At 49.8% G+C, this 18,393-nt stretch overlaps 1 protein-coding gene across 4 annotated transcripts in view; it reads right to left on the bottom strand.

Annotated features, from left to right (window-relative positions):
* Positions 1-271: 271 nt before the first annotated feature.
* Positions 272-18,393, bottom strand: part of DNMT3B (DNA methyltransferase 3 beta) — a 37,556-nt gene continuing 19,434 nt past the window's right edge. For 3 of the 4 annotated variants that reach the window (XM_067707822.1, XM_067707824.1, XM_067707823.1), the window contains 14 exons: positions 17,982-18,140; positions 15,571-15,678; positions 14,527-14,671; positions 12,528-12,653; positions 12,348-12,392; positions 11,077-11,156; positions 10,665-10,777; positions 10,120-10,303; positions 9,495-9,579; positions 8,427-8,572; positions 8,007-8,097; positions 7,538-7,686; positions 6,619-6,704; positions 272-1,781 (listed from right to left, as the gene is read on the bottom strand). In XM_067707822.1, the coding sequence (XP_067563923.1) occupies positions 1,640-1,781; positions 6,619-6,704; positions 7,538-7,686; positions 8,007-8,097; positions 8,427-8,572; positions 9,495-9,579; positions 10,120-10,303; positions 10,665-10,777; positions 11,077-11,156; positions 12,348-12,392; positions 12,528-12,653; positions 14,527-14,671; positions 15,571-15,678; positions 17,982-18,140 (1,659 nt within the window). In that variant the 3' untranslated portion in view covers positions 272-1,639. Of the gene's footprint in view, positions 1,782-3,142; positions 3,262-4,001; positions 4,072-6,618; positions 6,705-7,537; positions 7,687-8,006; positions 8,098-8,426; positions 8,573-9,494; positions 9,580-10,119; positions 10,304-10,664; positions 10,778-11,076; positions 11,157-12,347; positions 12,393-12,527; positions 12,654-14,526; positions 14,672-15,570; positions 15,679-17,981; positions 18,141-18,393 lie in introns of all 4 variants that reach the window. The other variant, XM_067707825.1, reaches the window with a different exon arrangement.

The raw sequence follows: 18,393 nt of genomic DNA, 5'->3' as shown, positions 1-18,393 counted from the left end.
TGGGGCCCAGAGATCTCCACTGAACAAGCCTTCCAGGGAACGCTGATACATTGGAGTTTGGGGACCATGGCACTAGATTTGGGGGTCACCGTGGTACTTATGTACTGGGCTTGTTGATGAATGACCCTACTGCGACCACCCACCTTTCCACTTTAACCAGGCCCTCACATACCCCACCCATCTGACCTGCAAAAGAACAAAAGGGACACCAGACTGTTAGAGAAATACTGATTTTAATTCAACATAAGGTAAACTCTAGGCATCTGTCATCTTTCAGCCTAAAAATTAGCAAAACTGTTGAAACAAGGCACAATTTTTCCCCATACTTTGTTACATGGCTCCAGTTACAAAAAAAAAAAAAAAAATTATGAAAATGTTAAAACAAAAATAGATGTCTGAGATTTAAAAAAAAAAGTGTATAAAAAACCTCCCACAAAACCTGTCAACATTGTTCCTTAGTCTACAAAATAGCACCAGTAAGAAGAGTAAAAGGTGTTAAAAACCATTACGACAGCATTTCTGAAATGCAGCTTGTCCAACCTCCCACTCCCCCTAAAAACGATTTATCGATTTATCATGGAATAAAAAAGGACTTTAAAATCTCTGGAGGGAGGGTCGAGCTTTTATTGCAGTTTTCCCCCTGCAGTCTCTTAGATGAGGGGAAAGTGCGAGGAATGTGCTTCTGCCCCTGGCTGTCACTGCTGAGTTTAGAGAAGCCTAAGGAATTGGGGTGTCATACTTCTAATCTGGGGACCTGTGCCTGCGTAGTAGTCTGGAGGGTGGGGGGACGGGTGGGGGGCGTCTTACCTAAGCCTTCTCCTTCTCCCCCCTCACACGGGGAAGGGGGGAAGACAGTGAGAAGCCATACCTGTCTACACAATACATGGCAGCTTATAACCCAGCCCACCCCTTCCTGAGCTTCCAGAGGGTTGTATTGCAGTCACTGGGAGGGATTTAGCTAAGGGTAGCCCTGCCCTTGGGTTTATGGGGAAAAAAAATAGCCCTGAAAGTGATGATGATGTCATCCCGGCTGAAATCACCATCCTTGTGGAAAATACTCTAAATGGGCCCCGGATCCCAGCCCTTTATACTGAGGCCAGGGGAACGTGCCGGGGAAAATTCAAGACAGACATGGACATCATGTCCTCTTCTGCTAGCCCTAGAAGAAACCATCCTAGGCCCTTAAAAGGTCCCTTAGCTACATGTCTACTGCCACACACTCCTGGAAACAAGGAGCTGCAGACATTTAAAAAATTAAAGTCTTGCAGTAACTGTCTTGGGTGATTTTTCAGCATTAACCTGAGTATCGGAGAGCTGTCGGCACTGTGGTTTTGGTATCTTAGCCATCGTTTCTCTGAGCGGTAAACCCAGGAGGGAAAAAAAAGCCATCTTACTACCTATTTCAAGTTTTAAAATTTTAGAAGACAAAATGAGCACCGTGTCTGGCCGCTCCGAGCGGCCAGGTCTGAATTGTGCACAAGGAGATGGCACCTCGGGGTCCCCCTGCCAGGAGGGGACGAGGCAGCTCTGCTCCCGACGAGGTACTCGGCCCGACCCCACACAGCTGAGCTGGGAAGGGCAGAGCCTGGGTGCACCTCCTGGGTCGTGGCTCTGCCCACACGCCCTGGTGCCTGGGGTACTATTCACAGGCAAAGTAGTCCTTCAAGGGGGCGAAGAGGTGTCGGATGACAGGTACACTCCAGGACCTCCCGAGCAGCTTCTGGCGGGCAACACGGCCCATGTTGGACACATCTGTGTAGTGTACGGGAAAGCCGAAGATCCTGGGGGTGGGGAGGGGGGCACCAGAGTGAAAACACAGGGAGTCAGATGTGCCCCCTCCAGCGTGCTTAACGCCTCTGGGAGATCCTCGCCTCAGCAGCCAACGTGGCGCTGCTCTTCCTGCCCTTTGACCCGTCCCTTCCACCAGGCCCACCAGGCCTTCACATGAGCCCTCTCTTGAGCCCCAGAGGCCAGGCCCACCAGTTCTTCAGCACAAACGACTGTCATGAGGGCATCGTCCCTCTCTGAGGGCACCTGTCTTGTGCACGCCCCTACACTGACTGGCACGATGCTCCTGGCACATAGATGGTGCTCAGCGGACCTTTCTCAAATGAATGAATGCCAAGATGGCCGGCCAGCCAGCCGACTGAAACAGACCTCTCTTCAAACCACACAAGGACAGAAGCTAGGCAAATTGCCTTAGTAAGGAATAAGGACACTCACATAATGGACCTATTTCCAATCATCAGATGCTCAGATAATTTACTGTGAGTAAACTGAGGCATCCTGCACTTTCTTTCCTTCTTCAAAGCAAACTGCTGGATCAAGGGCCAAGCTGGACTTAACGGTAGATGGCAACCCAATATACCAACAGCCTCCTGAATGGAACTCTACCACAGGTCTGGGAAGAGGCTACAGATACACGGGACCTCATTCTTTCCCAGGTTTCCAATCTAATACCACAAATTAAACCAAGAAATAAATCCAGTTGTAGAACTAACATATCTGGAATGTAAATACTCTTATCAAATAACCACAAAACACAGCCAAAAATGTAAAGAGGAATACTCGTAGCCCTTACTGCATTCTAATCACAATAACAAAATAAAACAAAAGGAGTGAGAGAAAAAAAATTAAACACAGAACAGGAGAAATGAAATCTCAGAGCTGCTTCCCTGAATCAAAATAGACACGCTACAAACTTAGTCAAATAAATGGATAAGGGAGAAGACAGACTGTGGCTAAGGAGGAATCAGCTTAGAACAAGCGACTTGGCAGGAGGAATCCTGAGAAAGAGCAACGGCATGTCGGCGGGGTGTCCTGTAGCTGGAGCCTCATGCATCCTAGTGTCCCAGCATGGTGGGGCGGGCAAATGCCAGGGCAACACAGCCAACATAGACAGATGTGCCGTCTCACGACCTCATGTTCTGGATTCCTCACCACCACAGCCCTTTTGCCATTTCTGCTAGGAAATAAGCACTAACTGAAAAGGTTACTCCCAGCCCTGCTAACATAGAAGGTCACTGAGACCATGTGGAATTAAGGCAAGCACGTGCCCATTCGCACTGCTGGCCTTAACCATGTTTTCTTCCCCTTTCTCTCTATCTGCTTGATTCCCCTTTGCACGTACAGCCTTGCTCACCTTTCTAGCTCAGTGCACCACAAAACATCTTCTTTGCCATTCATGACAACAGGGAAAAGTTGGTTTTTCCCCTGTCTGATCGAGTTCGACTTGGTGGTTATTGTCTGTACTTTCTTTAACTGGAGAACAAAACGACATCATGGAGTGAGCACAGAATGAAGGGTTCTGGGTCAAGGCTCAGAAGCAGGTAAGGGAAGGAGGAGGGAGGGTGGGTGGCAGAGAGAGAGTGTCAGGGCCGGGCTCTGAGAGGGAATGAGAAAAGGAAAGTTGGAAGAACAAGAACACTCTGTGCTTCCCACAAACACCAAGAAGTTAATGAACAGGAAGGACCAGCCTCAGAGAGAACAAGAGATAAACAACAAATGACCACAAATGATATCACATGGGGGCCAAGAAAACAGAGTTATTGATCAAGCAAGATTAAGCAAAATTAAAAGTCCACCCAGACTGTAGAGGATGGTCAACCAGGGTTTGAATGAATGGAGCTTAGCTTAATGGAAACATTGAAAAGTACGTTTATGGAGATCTTAATAGAATTATCCATGACTTAACCGTGGATTTTTTTTTTTTTTTCTGCAAAAGTGTACTCATTTCTCACTGGGAGGATGAGCTGAGTCTCTGTGGAGTGTGCCTTCGCAATCGGAAAGTCTACTTGCCTTTTCTCATAGTGATTTGTTTATCAAGAACCTCTCCTACGCTGTACTTTTAGACAGGATAGAACAATTATGTGGGGAAAGAAGCCCAGCACCAGGGAGTCACGTGGGGGGAGGGGCAGGAACAAATTGGACACCAAGGTCAAGTCCCGATTAGAGATCACCAAGTGCATTTCCCAGTGGGCCAGGCACAGAGCACATCTTACCTTTGCTGTCCTATTGAACTCCAGGCAGTCCTGCAGCTCGAGTTTATCATTCTTTGATGCTATCACAGGCCTGAGAACATCCAAAACCCATTACTTCCTACCCCCTGGAAAGGGGCCTTGGCTAGGTGCCTCCCAAGGTGGGAGTGAGAGCCCAAGCTGCAAAATGTGCTCTGGCAGTGAACTTTGCTACAAATACATGATAAAAATGGCCCTGGCATGAGCACGAGCCTGTGTGCTGAGCCAGGGACAGACTAGCCCCTTGATGGCGGCCGGGGGGCGGGGAGCCCAATGTCCAGGAGTGAATGCTCCTCCTTCCCAAATGTTAACAGTAGTCAAAGCTCCTTCACTGAGGGGAGCAGGATGGGGAAGCACATTGTTGGAGGAGGCAGGAGATGCCTCAGTCTCAGCCCCACGGCTCGCTGGCTGAGTGAATGACCTTGAACAAGTTCTGCCACCTCTCTGAGCCTCAGGAGCTTGGATTAGGTCTTTGTGGGTCTGCTCACTCCAACTAGCACATCAAAGCCATGATTGCTTGCTTATTGCTGGAGTGCAGCCTCAGGAGGCTTTAATAATGGGTCCAAGTGAAGACAAAAGGTGGTTCACAAAAGGACTAAAATTAATTCCCCCTTGTAACTGTCACCACTGAAACCTGCAAAAGCAGAGAGAGGAAAACAGATGCTTGAGAAGGAGAATGGATAGAACTTCAGAAAATGAAGTGGTTAAGCAGGTCCAGACCAGAAAACCAGCAAAAGGTCTGAATGCACAGAGTTGATGAACACCACAGCATCCCTGTGTAAGCAACTCCAAGGCCAAAAAGAAATCAGACGTAAGATTGGATATGGTGCCCGCAAGAGGGGCCATCGAACACAGAATAATGCCTCGCTGACCTCACCCTCTCTCCATTCCCAACTCTTCCATGGACCCAGGGGAGCTAAGGGCTCACAGCCCTGCTCTACCTTCTGTTGATTCTAGGACTGAAATCTTAACAACCAAGATGTTTGGTCTAAAGGCTGGATTTGGGTCTGTGACCCGGGGTTGACGCTGGCCGAGTCATGGATCCTGCACAGCCCACCTGTAGCAGTTCACTTCTCATCCCAGCTCAGATAGTGCTCAGCAAATCCCATTATCTAGAATCTGATCCCTCCCTGTAATCCCACAGGACACCCTCCTGGAGCCACTGCTCTCATTGTGTTCAGTGCATGTGGATGGTACCTCTTGAGCACAACACAGTAATCAAAGTCAGAGCCCTCCTCCTCTGAACAACACCTCAGCTGCCTCCCCACTTCTGCATTCACCACGTGATAGTCTAGTCTTCCACCAGAAACCCTGAGAACCAGAGACACAACTCATCTCATCCGCTTAAAATCTCACGTGCACTCCTGGGTCAAAGTAAATATGTGTTGCCATGACTACAAGCCTCACATAATTTGGCCCATACTTTGGAGTTCTCAGCCCTCCTCTCACACCCACTCCACACCCACTCCCCACCCCTGGAACACTGTTCTCCAAGCTGCTCTGCGAATGCCCGTCACTGGCCTCCCTGATCCTCTCCCTTCTGCTCTCAACTGCATGTCTCCACTCCATCACTTTGGGTCCTGCTGGGATGAGAAGCCTCCCCATCAACTCTTCCAGTGCCCCCTCCAATCCTGACCCTGAAATCATTTGTCTTCTCTACGCCTCCCTCACTGGCTCTGTGAGAGCCAAGACTGACATCTAGTCACCATGGAACTGGCAGCAGGGACAGAAGTGTCTGGCAGGGTGACAGCTCAGGAACGGAGTGAATAAGCGGAGTTCATTCCACACATGAACATTGCACCATCTGATGGGCTGATAATGAAAATATAAGACACCCAACAGAAATCCCAAGCTATTCCAGTACCTTCTGACCTCTGTCCACACTTTGCTAAATGTCTGAAAGTTATGTTTCCAACACTCCCTTTTAAAGAAGAATTTTTTTGAAGCTAACTCATTTGCAAGTTATATTACCATCACATTTGGTATCTTAATTAGAAGGTTGGCCTCCGTGAAGCCACATAAAGGAGACAGTTAACCCACAGCCAAGCCACTTGCCTTGTGGCTCTCAGCATGAAAGGACTAATGAAAAGTTGGGGAAAGATCTCAGTCAAGAAAATCCAAGGGAGACAGGCTTTGGGCTACCAATTGTTATCTCAGCTCTGCCACCTGATTGGTCACCACAGGCCTGGTCCAGGGATCACTTCCTCTCAGGGGCGGGGAGATTAAGTTCATTTCCCAATGGACCGTAACTGGGAGGAGAGGTGGGGTGTAGAAACGTCAGCATCCCTCGCTGGGAAGAAGCCTGCTCCAACACATGGCACTTTTAAGCACCAGGTCCCTAGGCAGAGCAGAAATAAACGTACTGAGGAATCCTGACCTGAGATTCTCAGGTACACTTGGTGTACAGCCTAACAGGTTTCAACCATAACCCTATGGTTGAAGGGGTTGGTCTGAAGCAGAGGGTGAGGCCTTTTCTCAGCAGAGCCAGCTCTTTCTACAAGGTTCCAATGTGTCTCTCTCATAAGAGTCGATGGTTAATGGCTCATACCGTTAGTTATATTTAACTTGGCTGTTACCTGCCCCACTCGGAGCCCCTTGTTACCTGTTCATCCCGGGCAGGTTGCCCCAGAAGTATCGGGCTCTGTGAGCAGCAGACACTTTGATGGCATCAATCATCACTGGATTACACTGCAGGGAGAGAGAAGGGCAGCTGCTGGGAGCCCATGGCAGAATGCAGGCGGCAGACAGGTGACATGGCAGTCCCCTGGCTGTGGAGGAGGCATGGTTCCTGTCAGGCAAGGGACAGACCAATTCCCCTCAAGAATCTGACTGAAGGACATAGCTAGTGCCCCCAAATTAATGGTGGGGAAAGAGACCAGATCAGACCGGCAGGTTATAGGAGAAAGTATCCCCTGGGGCACGCCATGTTATTACAGAGTGTACTGTGTACAGTGGTAAAAGCAACTCAAAACTGAAATCCAGCAGGTTGAGGTCCTTGTTAGGGAAGTGCAGTGTCGGCAAAATCTGACTTCTGCCACTGGTTGGTCAGGTTCACAGGGCATGAGGGAACTGACCAGCCAGTTCTATAACCTCACTAGCAGAACTTTAGCTCTAACGTTGGGGGGAAATAAGTATGTACATAAAGTATTTACTACAATGCCTGATGCATATTAAACGGTAAATAATTCACTTGCCCATGGTCCCTAATGTAGAGTTTCTGGGAACAAGGGTGAGAAGAAAAAAAAAACTCTCTAGAGCAAAAAATCTCCTTCATGATGCCTCCAAAAGTAGGTGATGGTTTCATCATCTGACTTCAGTGGGTTTGGGGTGAGGTGAGAGATCAAATGTTTTCCAAGTACTAAAGAGAACCAACCGACTCCATTCCATTACTCAGACCTAGCCATGCCCTCCATGGGGAACCCGGAAATCATTCCCAACACTGGAAATACCCTACACCCCCATCGCCAGCAGGGCCTTCATGCTCATGTTATCTTGACAATCAAGACCCCGGGTCCCCTCACCTCCAGGAACCGAGAGATGTCCCGCTTGTCGCCAACCTTCATGGCCACCACATTCTCAAACATCCAGAAGAAAGGCCGGTCTTCACCCTCCTTGGGGCGTGTGTAATTCAGCAGGTGGTAGAACTCAAAGAAGAGCCGGCCTGTGCCCTCTGAGCCCACAAAAGAAAACGGCAGAGCCAGGTTCAAACCATTCAGCTCACCCCTCCATACTGAGGCCAGTGGGTTCCCGATGACTAGCTAAGGCTGATGCCTTACTGTCCCTTCTCCCTGCCACCCTCTGCAATGACAGGCATCAGCACTGCGGTACTCATTTGTATCTCTGGGGACTGGGGAGTCACTATGAGGCATGAACAGAGACAACAGGTAAGTTTGGCCAGAAGCTAACAGCTCCTTCTCAGCCCACTCCTCCTGGACCAGCACTCAGGGAACACAGGGTCTCTTGGGACCACGGGAAAGAAGGGATGCTCACCATACAGGCCTTTCCTGGCAGGGTTCACATTTGAGAGATCATTGCATGGGCTTCCACCAATCACCAAGTCAAAGGGGCCCCATTCTTCAATCTGCAAGAGAAAAACAGTCCAGGATGGGGGTGAGGATGGAGAGATGAACAGCCTGGGTTCCAGGTAACCAGCTAGAAGGAAACCCGCTTCTAGGTCTTGCTTGGTGATTTCAGTCTCCCAACTCTACTTTTGACCCAAGAAAACCAAATGCTCAGGATAGGCTAAGATCTAAATCATTCTGAATGATTTCCAAGTTGCGGGTTTAACAGTGCAGCCTGATGGAACCAAACCTTCTCTTCTGCCACAACCCCGGGCATGGAGAAGGTGGCAACGTGGCTGTGAGGACGTGGGGGACTCAGGGAGTGGAGGAAGAGGGGGGCTGCCCTCACATTTTTCTTTGTGATATTCCTGACGTCGTTCACATATTTGATATTGCCCTCATGCTTAACAGTTCCAACGGCGATGGACTCTTCACATACTTCGGAGGCGACATATTTCTCCACTTTGATGCCCAATTCTTTGAGGACCAAGTACCCTGTTTTGGGGGGGGGTCGAGGGGGAGAGAAAAGACATCAGGGTTGTCCGGCCGAGGGTCCCTCCTTTCAGTGACGCTAAGCCATCTCCAGAACTCAGACCAGACACAGCAAGGCCATGGCAGTCCTCAAGTGGACCCCTGCAGATGGCAGGGTCTAACCCTACCTAACTGCACACTGGGCCCCCCAGGCTCTCTGCGGAGTTTCATGAAGAAAATATGTATATATAACTGGTATAGCCCACTGACAGCATTTATTAAAACTGACAGGCACATAGCCAAGGCCCCCCATCTACCGCCCCAGCAGAGTCAGATACATGAATGGGTATCTTCTCCAAAACCATGCCGAGAAAAAAAAAAGCTTTAAAAGCTGTCAGTGTTTTAGGCAGGCGGACACTGGTGAACAAATAGAAGTACAAGTGATGCTAAGTGCACAGCAACTCATTCTCACTGCTTCCTGCTCTAGGAAAAGGGAAATGCTCCTGACAATGCATCACAGGGCAGTTCTGACAATGAAAGGAGTTAAATCAGGCAAAGTGTCCCAGGGCAAACATGCATGTTGGCTATGCTTATTCTATACACGGGAAACCTAGAGGAAACGGGAGGGTACAACGTTAGAGGTGTTAGGAGCAGAGTTGCCCAATTAATAATCCCCAATATATCTATGCTTATGGAACGGAAAATAATTTTCCAAAATTCCTGTACATAATAAAAAATAAAATGCAGAGGCTAAAATATCCATGCCTTTAAAAAGGACCAAAAGCTGACCAGGTGGGCGAAATGGTGGAGAGGTTTGAGGAGAGAAACAAGGAGCCAGTGGATTTCTCAGAACAGGTGACCAACAGGTACTTCCCAGGGGTCTTTCTTGACACTGACAACGGACACCTGGATCAGGTGAGCATCCCCAGGTGAACTCCTAACTCACCTGTCGCAATTCCGTCAAACAGGGACAAGACTCGAATGGGTCGCCTTCGGTTTGCGGGAATCGCAGGGTATAACTTGGGGGCTTCCTGCCAGGTTAAATAAAGAGGTCATGGAGGTCAAGGTGTGGGTATGGGGAGGGGGACTCAAGCTCTGGGAGGAGGAAGGGCTGGCCTTCCTCTGAAGGACACAAGCCCTGAGCTCTGCCCTTTCTTCGCTGGGATGCCCTGGGGAGCTTTGGCACAGATGGCCCTTCTACCCTTAGACACGGAACAGATGAGGCTCTGACACGGGTGCAAAGTCACCCACAAAAAGACACGTGCTCCTCCATGAAATTGCAGCCCAGGAAAAGCCATATACGCCCACTAAGACTTGGGAGTAGGTCACAGGCTTCCCTCCCCTCTGCAGTTCCACTGAGACTAAGGCTGGGTCAGTTCCATTCCTATTTCTTCAGCAGGCCCTTGAAAAAGCCAAGCCAAGAAGGAGGGGAGGGAAGAACACTGGAGCTGCCTGGGAAGCGCACACGGGACAATTAGCCGGGGCTCCAGTCTGAGGCTCTCAGACGCTCCTCTGTACAGTGGAGCTTTGTTTCCGTGAACTCCACGGACTGGGGCGGGTGCCAGGCTTACGTAGTCGAGCCCCGGGTCGCTGGTGAAGAAGGCCTGCAGGCGCACACTCCAGTCCTTGCGGCGCCGCAGGATGCCATGGCAGCGCTGGGGCAGGCACATGTAGCAGCTCCAGGGCTCCTGCAGCTTGGCGTCCGCTGCCGTGCCCGGGCCCACCAGCACCTCCAGGCACTCCACGCAGAAGCACCTACGCCGGGTAGCGGGGAGGAGGGGTGCCCGTCATCAGGCGGCTCTCCTGCGAACCCCACCCTCCCCACGGAGCTGGCGTGTGCTGGCTGAAACCCTCCCGGGCCCCCAGTTGCCCTTCCCCATGGGCAGGAAGGCCCTGTGTGTGAGGAACAGCAACCTCTCCCTGGACGCCTGGGCGCCCTCAGTCCACAGGCAGCTCTGGGGATCCTTCTCTAGCCCGCTCCCTGCCTTTCTTAAACCCATCCCTACATCCCAGTTCTACTTCAGGGACATAGAGACTTCAAGGACAGGCCCCACAGATATAATACTGACTCCGGGCCCCGTCCCCAGGTCAGCGAGGCTCCAGTCCCCGTGCTCACCGGCAGCAGCTCGTGTTGCTGCAAAGGAGCAGCTCGCGGCCCTCGCAGCACACGGTGCAGTAGGACTGGTAGCCGTCGTCGTCGTACATGTAGAACAGCTCAAGGAACCGGTCCTGGCAGCCAGAGAGAAATGCCTGTGAAATCGGAGACCAGGGACCTCCAGGCCCCGCTCGCTTGCTCACTGGCGGAGGCCCTAGAACGCAGCCATAGAACAGGTCATGGGCGGCCTGCTCTTTACAGGGACAGCTGGCTGGGGTCTGCGGGGCACCGCCCCTCGGAGTGAAGGGTGGGGCGGTCGGCCCCACTAGAGCCTTCCCGACCGCCTACACGCAGGTGCTTCATCCTAGGGAAGTGCAGGGAAGTTGAGAAGAAGGGAAGGGGCAGGAAAGTCCAGGGTGGGGATTGGTCTTACCCGGCATGTCTGGCAGAGTCCACCCTCAAAGAGAGGGTGGAAGGACACGGGGTTTTTCCTACCACAGGACAAACAGCTATCTGTAAGAAAGACAGGGATGCAGCTTGTGGCAATGACAGCCCCAAAATCAGCTGCTGAAGCCTTGTGTCTCTGTTCTTATTGACTCCACGTTAGGAATATGCCAGAGATTCTCCACCATTTGTTCCTTTGACTGTGCTTCAAAGTTGCCATCTCCGTTCCAGAGATGGAGAGGCTAAATCGACAGCTCCAAGCAGAAGGTCCCACAAGACGGGCAAACGTCTGACCCAGAAGTGGGGGGGCAGGGTGGTGTCCACAGAACAGAACAAGGAGCAGCTGTGCCGGCAGAGGAACCAAGCTTGGAGGGTCTGGTATGAAAAATCTTTAAAGACTCTTTACAGACTGGGACTTTTGGAGAATTTGTGGTGATGCCAGTTTGCCTGTTGTCTCATCATGATAGGACTTGCCCGTGACCAATCCTACACAGAGCCATGGCTGGAATTTCAGAGCCCGGGTCCTTTTACTATAGGCTATCCTGTCCCTTCACATCAGCAGGTCTTACTGATCTACATCCCTGACCAGGTGGACCGGGCCTGCAAAATAAATACCAAGCACCCCCTGCCAGGAAGCAGACAGATGAAGGAGTCTTGGGGGATAGGAGGATCATGGGTCCAGTTCCCAGAATCAAAAGGGCCTGCTCCAATCGGGGCTCCCTGGGTCAACAGCTCTGTTGTTTTCCTACCCAGCACCGACTAACCACTTACTATTTGTTGACTAAAGGACATGGGGCTGAGGAAGCAATAGACAGCTGTCCTCACACATTCCGAGTTCCATTAGATGAGTACTGGGCAGTTTCGATCCCAGCGGAATTCCCAGCCAGGGCAAAGAACCAGAGTTGGCTGGAGAGTGACAGTGGTGAAGTGTGCCTGCCTTTCACCCCAAAGCCAGTTGCAGTGCTTGTTCAGGGGGCTCACGAGGCCATAGATCATGGTTTCAGGTTTTGGGCTCTCCCGGCCCAAGCATCCTCATTTCCATTCTGTCCCCAGGCACACTTCCTGCTCACTGATCTTAGGAATCAGCCTCAGTGAAAATCAGGCAACTCATTCTAAGTAGCATCTGAGTAAGATGTCCACGCCTCGACCTGAGGTCAACGCAGAGTTGGGGGTGGACCTCCGCCGGGCAGACCAGCAGGCCTGGAGCACAGGCTGGGAGCACTACCCAGGCAGGGAAGCCAACCAGGGATAGGGCCTTACCTTCGAGATTGCTCTTGTTGTTGGAAACATCTGAAGCCATTTGCTCTGTTTAGAAAAAAGAAGGGGTGAGATGAGGTCGGCGAGCCTCTTACTGATCATCTACGCCCTTGCGGGGTGGTCACTACCTGCCCACTCCACTTGAGGATGGACCGCCCCCCAGCCTCCTTGCCCCACAATCACCTCGACTCTGGTCCTCCTCTCCTCGGTCTTTGCCATTGTTATAACAATTTGTCTTGAGGCGCTTGGCTGGGGGGCAGTAGTCAGAAGCGGCGGAGTCGTCAGCTGTGCGTCTTCGTGTCTTGTTCTCTGTGAAAGGTGGGGAGAAGGCAGCCACGGCTGGGTGGGAGGAGGGTGCTGGGAGGACAGGACCCTAGCTGCTATGCCTGGGTGCCGGCTGCATCCGGCCATGACATGAGTCTACCCTGGGTGTCTCAGGCCCCTCTATGGAAAATTTGCATGAGGATGTAATTTAAAACTCCTTACGTAGCTAACCCACGCACAGGGTCTTCAACAGCTCTAGTTGCAAAATACACGCTCTAGACCCAGCACAAAGACAATTAGACACAGCTCAGTCTATAGATGAAACCCTGACACTGTCTATGATCCCCAATGAGCTGATAGCCACATGTAGCTACTGAGAACTGGCAACGTCACTTGTATGACTGAGGAACTGCATTCTACATTTAACTTCTATGTGAATTTAAAAACTGCAATTGATCCAATTAACTAATTCATTTGGAACAAGTTGGACATTTGTGAAAATAGACATCAAGTATTTCTAATGAGAATTTAGAATCCAAACTGAGATGTTCTAAGACACATCAAAAATGAGATATTGAAAATAGGGCTAAAAGGTCATGTAAAATATCTTAATTTTTTTATACTGACTGTTAGAAATGCTACAATGGTGGAAATAGATTAAGTGTATGATGAATATTAATTTTACTCTTTTTTTAAGCTTCTTAATGTGGCTACTAGAAAACATTTAATTATATTAGGTGGCTACTGTTTATATGTCTATAAATTCCATTGTATTTTTATTCAACCTGTACAGTATAATCCATAAGGGACATGGTTAAGTTTGACTCTGACCCTAGGAGAGAAAATTACACAGCCGTTAAAAATCATAAGGACCCTTTAGTGAGAAAATGACATTTGACAGTGCTTATACGATAAATAGAGAAATAAAGGGAAAGCAGGAATTCAACCAGTGTACAGAAAGAGCTGGAAGGACGTGCACACCCAAAAATATGGCCCTAAAGGGCAGCTGTGAAGGTTGGAGTGAAGGGGCAGGGGTAAGAGCTCAGGTTGACCTTTAACAGATTTGATTCTTTTCCAGTGACCACTGTGTATGCAAAGAAATTGAAAGAAAGTGCAGAGAAAGAGTGCATAGTCAAAAGATGGGGAGGGAATACCGTGTTTCTTTGCTTCTAAGTTCCTACTGCCTGCACGACGAACCTTCGACTTATTAACCACTTTTGGCGGGGAGGGACAAAACAAAACAGAAAACACTGCGTTAAATATAAGGATTGTAGGACAAATCCTGGATTTCCGGAGAGTGACAACAAGAAACCACAGATCCCTAATAATGGGGGAAATGCAATACTGGTCAATGTGAGGATAGATGATGCCCGTTTCTGAATGGAGGTGACTTATAGATTTTGGGAGTTTGTAGGGTTTTTTTAAAAACACATTCCAAGTTTTCTCCAATATGCAGAGCTTAATTATTTTTTCCTTTAAAAAAAGATGCTAGTGAAGATTCCATCTTGACTCTGTTTACTCAAGCTTTAAGAACAGACTCAGGGAGGTGCAAGAGGGAAGGGATATGGGGATATACGTATACATTATAGCTGATTCACTTTGTTATACAGCAGAAACTAACACAACATTGTAAAGCAATTATACTCCAATAAAGATGTAAAACAATTAAAAAGTAAATAAAAAACAAAGAACAGATTCAATCCCGGTTATGTGTACTTGACCTTTTGGCAGGAAAGTGTCCAGTGAAACTAGAAAAGGCTAGGCTGTTGGAAAAAACTCACTAAACCAAGGAGCCAGCCAGGGCCGACCGGCTGCTGTAAAGCCGGGGTGGGATGGGAGGCAGCAGGGGGTGACTGCATCTCCCCAGGGTGCTCCCACCAGCAGAAGTAGGGGTGCTGCCACAGGGAGCCATTCCCACCTGGTTGCCTGTTGTTGGGTTTGAGGCCCTCGACCCCGGTGGGTTTAAAGCCCCCGTGGGCCCACTCCAACATGGGCTTCAGCTGATCCTCCAGCGAGTCTCCAGGGCTGCTGGGGAAGGTTTTGCCAGCCCGCATCCTGGCTTTCTGCCGAGACAGAGAGAGAATCTGATGAACAGGAGGGGCGGGTGCTTGCCTGGCCCCACCCAGGGATGCCCCTTGCTGGGGCCTGCATTCCCCTTTACACTGGGCCCTTTCATAGCCAGACAGCTGTCCTGAGCTGTGGTATGTGACAGCGAGGAACGCCCTGTGCAGGGACAGGCCATGGGGGGAGCGTTAAGTCTCCCCACACAGGCACCAAATATGATCTCTTCCCTGTAGGGAACTGGAGTGGTCAGCTCTCTCTCGAGGGTAGAGGGTCAGAATTAGCTGCGTCACTTTTAGCTATAGGAGAAGCATCAGCCAGCACTGTCTCATGGCCTCTGAGAAAGCTCCAGGTTTCTTGTTTAATTTCCCTAATGAAGGTGCGGAGGTGTTAAGTCCTATTTCAGAAGCACCAGGACTTACATGTCTAATTAAGCACAGAGCTTATCTCATAAATGCTGGACAGAGGACACTGATCTTTTCAGTTGCAAGTCAAGGTAGAGGAAGGACAGAGCCTGACGGATCCCACGGACAAGGGGAGGAAGCAGCTGACCCTCAGCGGCTGCCCATTCTTGGCCTTGAACCACAAGCTCTGGAAAAGCTTGCTCACTGGTTCGAATATCGCCTCCTACCTCCCAGGGCTCCTCCTTCCTCATTCAGTGGGCAGTTCAGACGGAGACCAGCGGGGAGCTGGGGTAGCACTGGGAAATCATGGGCAGATTCAAATCCCTTCCTTCCCTTCCCAGCACGGCCTGTCAGGCCACTGTCTTTCAACCTCCTTCCTCCCTGCTTGCCCCAGTCCCCTCCAACCCATCCTTGGCCACACCGAGTTGGCTTTCTGTATGTTTCTTGCGTTAACCCCATTCTTGGGGCCAGGCCCTAGCCACCCACCACCATGTTACCTCCAGAGCGTGGTACATGGCCTTCCTGTAAGAGACCAGCTTATTGAAGGTCGCCAGGTTAAAGTGCTGGCTGAACAACCCCAAGGCCACCAACTTATCTGCTGGTATCTAGAAGAGAAAGCCATCGTCAACATTCACCTACAGCCTGTGTCTCGGGTGCCCTGGGTTTCTCATGAGCTTATTCCTGGGGATCAGGTTCACAGATATTTTCAGAGCAAATGACTTTCATGATCCCTGGTGTGACCCCCTTGCAGCTCAGTCTTGAAATTCACCACAGATGCTCCGATTTTAGGGGTTTTGCACATGTTCTTTCCTCCTTCGTGAGCATGACAGATCGCTGTGATTACTATTTACTGTCTACTTACTTTAGCCTTTTATTAATTGAGCTAACGGATGTGTTTAGAGAACAGTGCCTGGCACAGACGACGCTCTTTTTAGTAATCGTGACTTGGTGATACAGGAATTCCACTGGGGCTACAGATCCATATGCTACAAGTCTCAATCCCCAAGTCCCCAGGCCGTGCGTGAACCACTTGGGTTGCCAATTATGAGATGAAACTGGGCGTTCAGGTTTCAGAGCTGACAAGACATGTGATATTTCATTCTCCCCAGTGCTGGCACTCATGCTCCCCTCTCAGTCTCTAAGCCCAACCACCCATAGGAGTGTTGCCGCTACTGGTGAGAAGGGACTGGGATTCAACACGGTTGTGCATGGAAATGCAGGTGCTACCCCAATGCCAAACTGCTTCAGTAGAGCAAGCGGCCCAAGCGCCAGGCCCCGTATTGCAATCCCATCCCATAATGCTAACATAACAGCATCTTAAATATTAGCATCAGACGCAGTCTTGCTAAGTCTTGCTAAGCACATTTTATGTCTCACTGGGCCAAAGCAATTACAAACACTCCATGTTTTTTTTCATTTCATTGCACACAAGTCATAGCCCTGCAATTAGATGCTTCAGGGAGAGCACAGGCCCAGGACATTTGTCCTTCAGCTCCCTCTGCTGGCCAAGGAGGACCTCTGTATGCAGACGCTCCCCATGAGGGATACTCCAGGTCATATTATTCTTGCCCTTTGAGAACTTCAATGTGTTGATGGCAAATGGCCCAATTTATGGGAAAACTAGAATCTCAACTTGAGGCCAAGTCCCACAGATGTACTAGCTGGCCCTTCATTCCCACACCTGCCTCCACCCCAGCCCACTTGTTCTGCTGTTCCTCACCTAACCTCTGGACACATTGAGGGATGTGTCCTCATCATCAGGTACTAACAGGTACTAATGTTCCTGTGTCAACATCACAGGAAAAGTATTGTTTGCCGCATTCTAATCAAAACCTGGAGGTCTACGAAGGTGTCTTCAAAAAGGTGTAAGAATCAAAATAGCCTGATTCATCCCCAACATAGACTCTCATCAAGAAAGATGAGTATTGGGCTTCTCTGGTGGCGCAGTGGTTGAGAGTCTGCCTGCCGATGCAGTGGACACGGGTTCATGCCCCGGTCTGGGAGGATCCCACATGCCGCGGAGCGGCTGGGCCCGTGAGCCATGGCCGCTGAGCCTGCGCGTCCGGAGCCTGTGCTCCGCAATGGGAGAGGCCACAGCAGTGAGAGGCCCGTGTACCGCAAAAAACAAAAAAAAGAAAGATGAGTTTTACAACAGGACAACTTTCAAAAATATATGTACATGCAAAGAAGCCAGACACAAAACAGTATATATTATATTATCTACATAAGTTTGTGTATAATCCAAACTAGTCTATAGTGATAGAAATCAGAACAGCGGTCACCTATGGGGATGGTATGTACAGGGGACGTACTGCAGAGGTCGAAATGTTCTATATTTGGGTTGAGATATTGTTTACATATGTGCATACATTTTCGAAAATTCATTGAATCATAGATCATTTAAGATCTATGCACTGCACTGTAAAGCAAATTTTTATCTTAATAAAGTATTTAAAATATATATATACACAAAAGGTGAGCTTTAAATGGCTAATATCAATAATCAAGAAACACTGAAATCACCACTCAAAGAACTCTTCCATAACTCTGCCCCTAGGACTAAATGACTGAGTCAGACACCCCTTCCTGTCTCTTCCAGGCTTCTCCACTGGAATACTTTGAGGGTATCTTCCCAGGTGGCCACTCCTGCCCCTCAGAATTCATACTGGTGACTCTGCCACAGAGAAATGGACCAACAGAGCCCAGGTGGCCATGGATCCAGAGCTCTGGGCCTGTGTGAGCCAATGAGCAAGGTAAGTTTCTGTCCTCCTTTTGGACACACAGAGTCACAGAGTCTCAACCATCTGCAGAAAGCAGGCCGTTATCTTAAAAGGCAACTGTAAAAGGAAGGGAAGGAAAACACTGTGGGTCTGTAAGCTCATGAAAGCTCACCCTGCCCTGGACTCACCTCGGAGAACTTGCCGTCGCCAAACCACTGAACCCACCGCATGCCAGACATTGCCTGACGCTTGGAGGTGGCCTTCCAGGACACCACCATGGCAGGCCACCAGGAGAAACCCTTGATCTTTCCCCACACGAGATCCCCTATTCCAAACTCTTTCCCGTCCTGCAAGAAAAACCACATGAAGGAATCGCAATGAGACAGACCAGTTGGGCCAAGGAAAAGCCCTGCCTGTCCCACTGACCCCGACGGCAACTGCCTCGGAGTCTAACACAGGGCTTCCTGCAAGTGCAGGCAGAGTTCCTCAGGAAATTCCCTACCTCCAACACTTCCTGGTTGAAAATTCAGTGAGAATGGCTTGAAAATAAGGGGCAGAGCGTGGGCAGGCTTGCTTATTTGACAGGAACGTGGGGTTTTT

Source organism: Pseudorca crassidens, chromosome 15, assembly GCF_039906515.1.
Source record: "Pseudorca crassidens isolate mPseCra1 chromosome 15, mPseCra1.hap1, whole genome shotgun sequence".
In the NCBI taxonomy this organism is placed as follows: domain Eukaryota; kingdom Metazoa; phylum Chordata; class Mammalia; order Artiodactyla; family Delphinidae; genus Pseudorca; species Pseudorca crassidens.
This window is presented reverse-complemented; position numbering and strand designations above follow the sequence as displayed.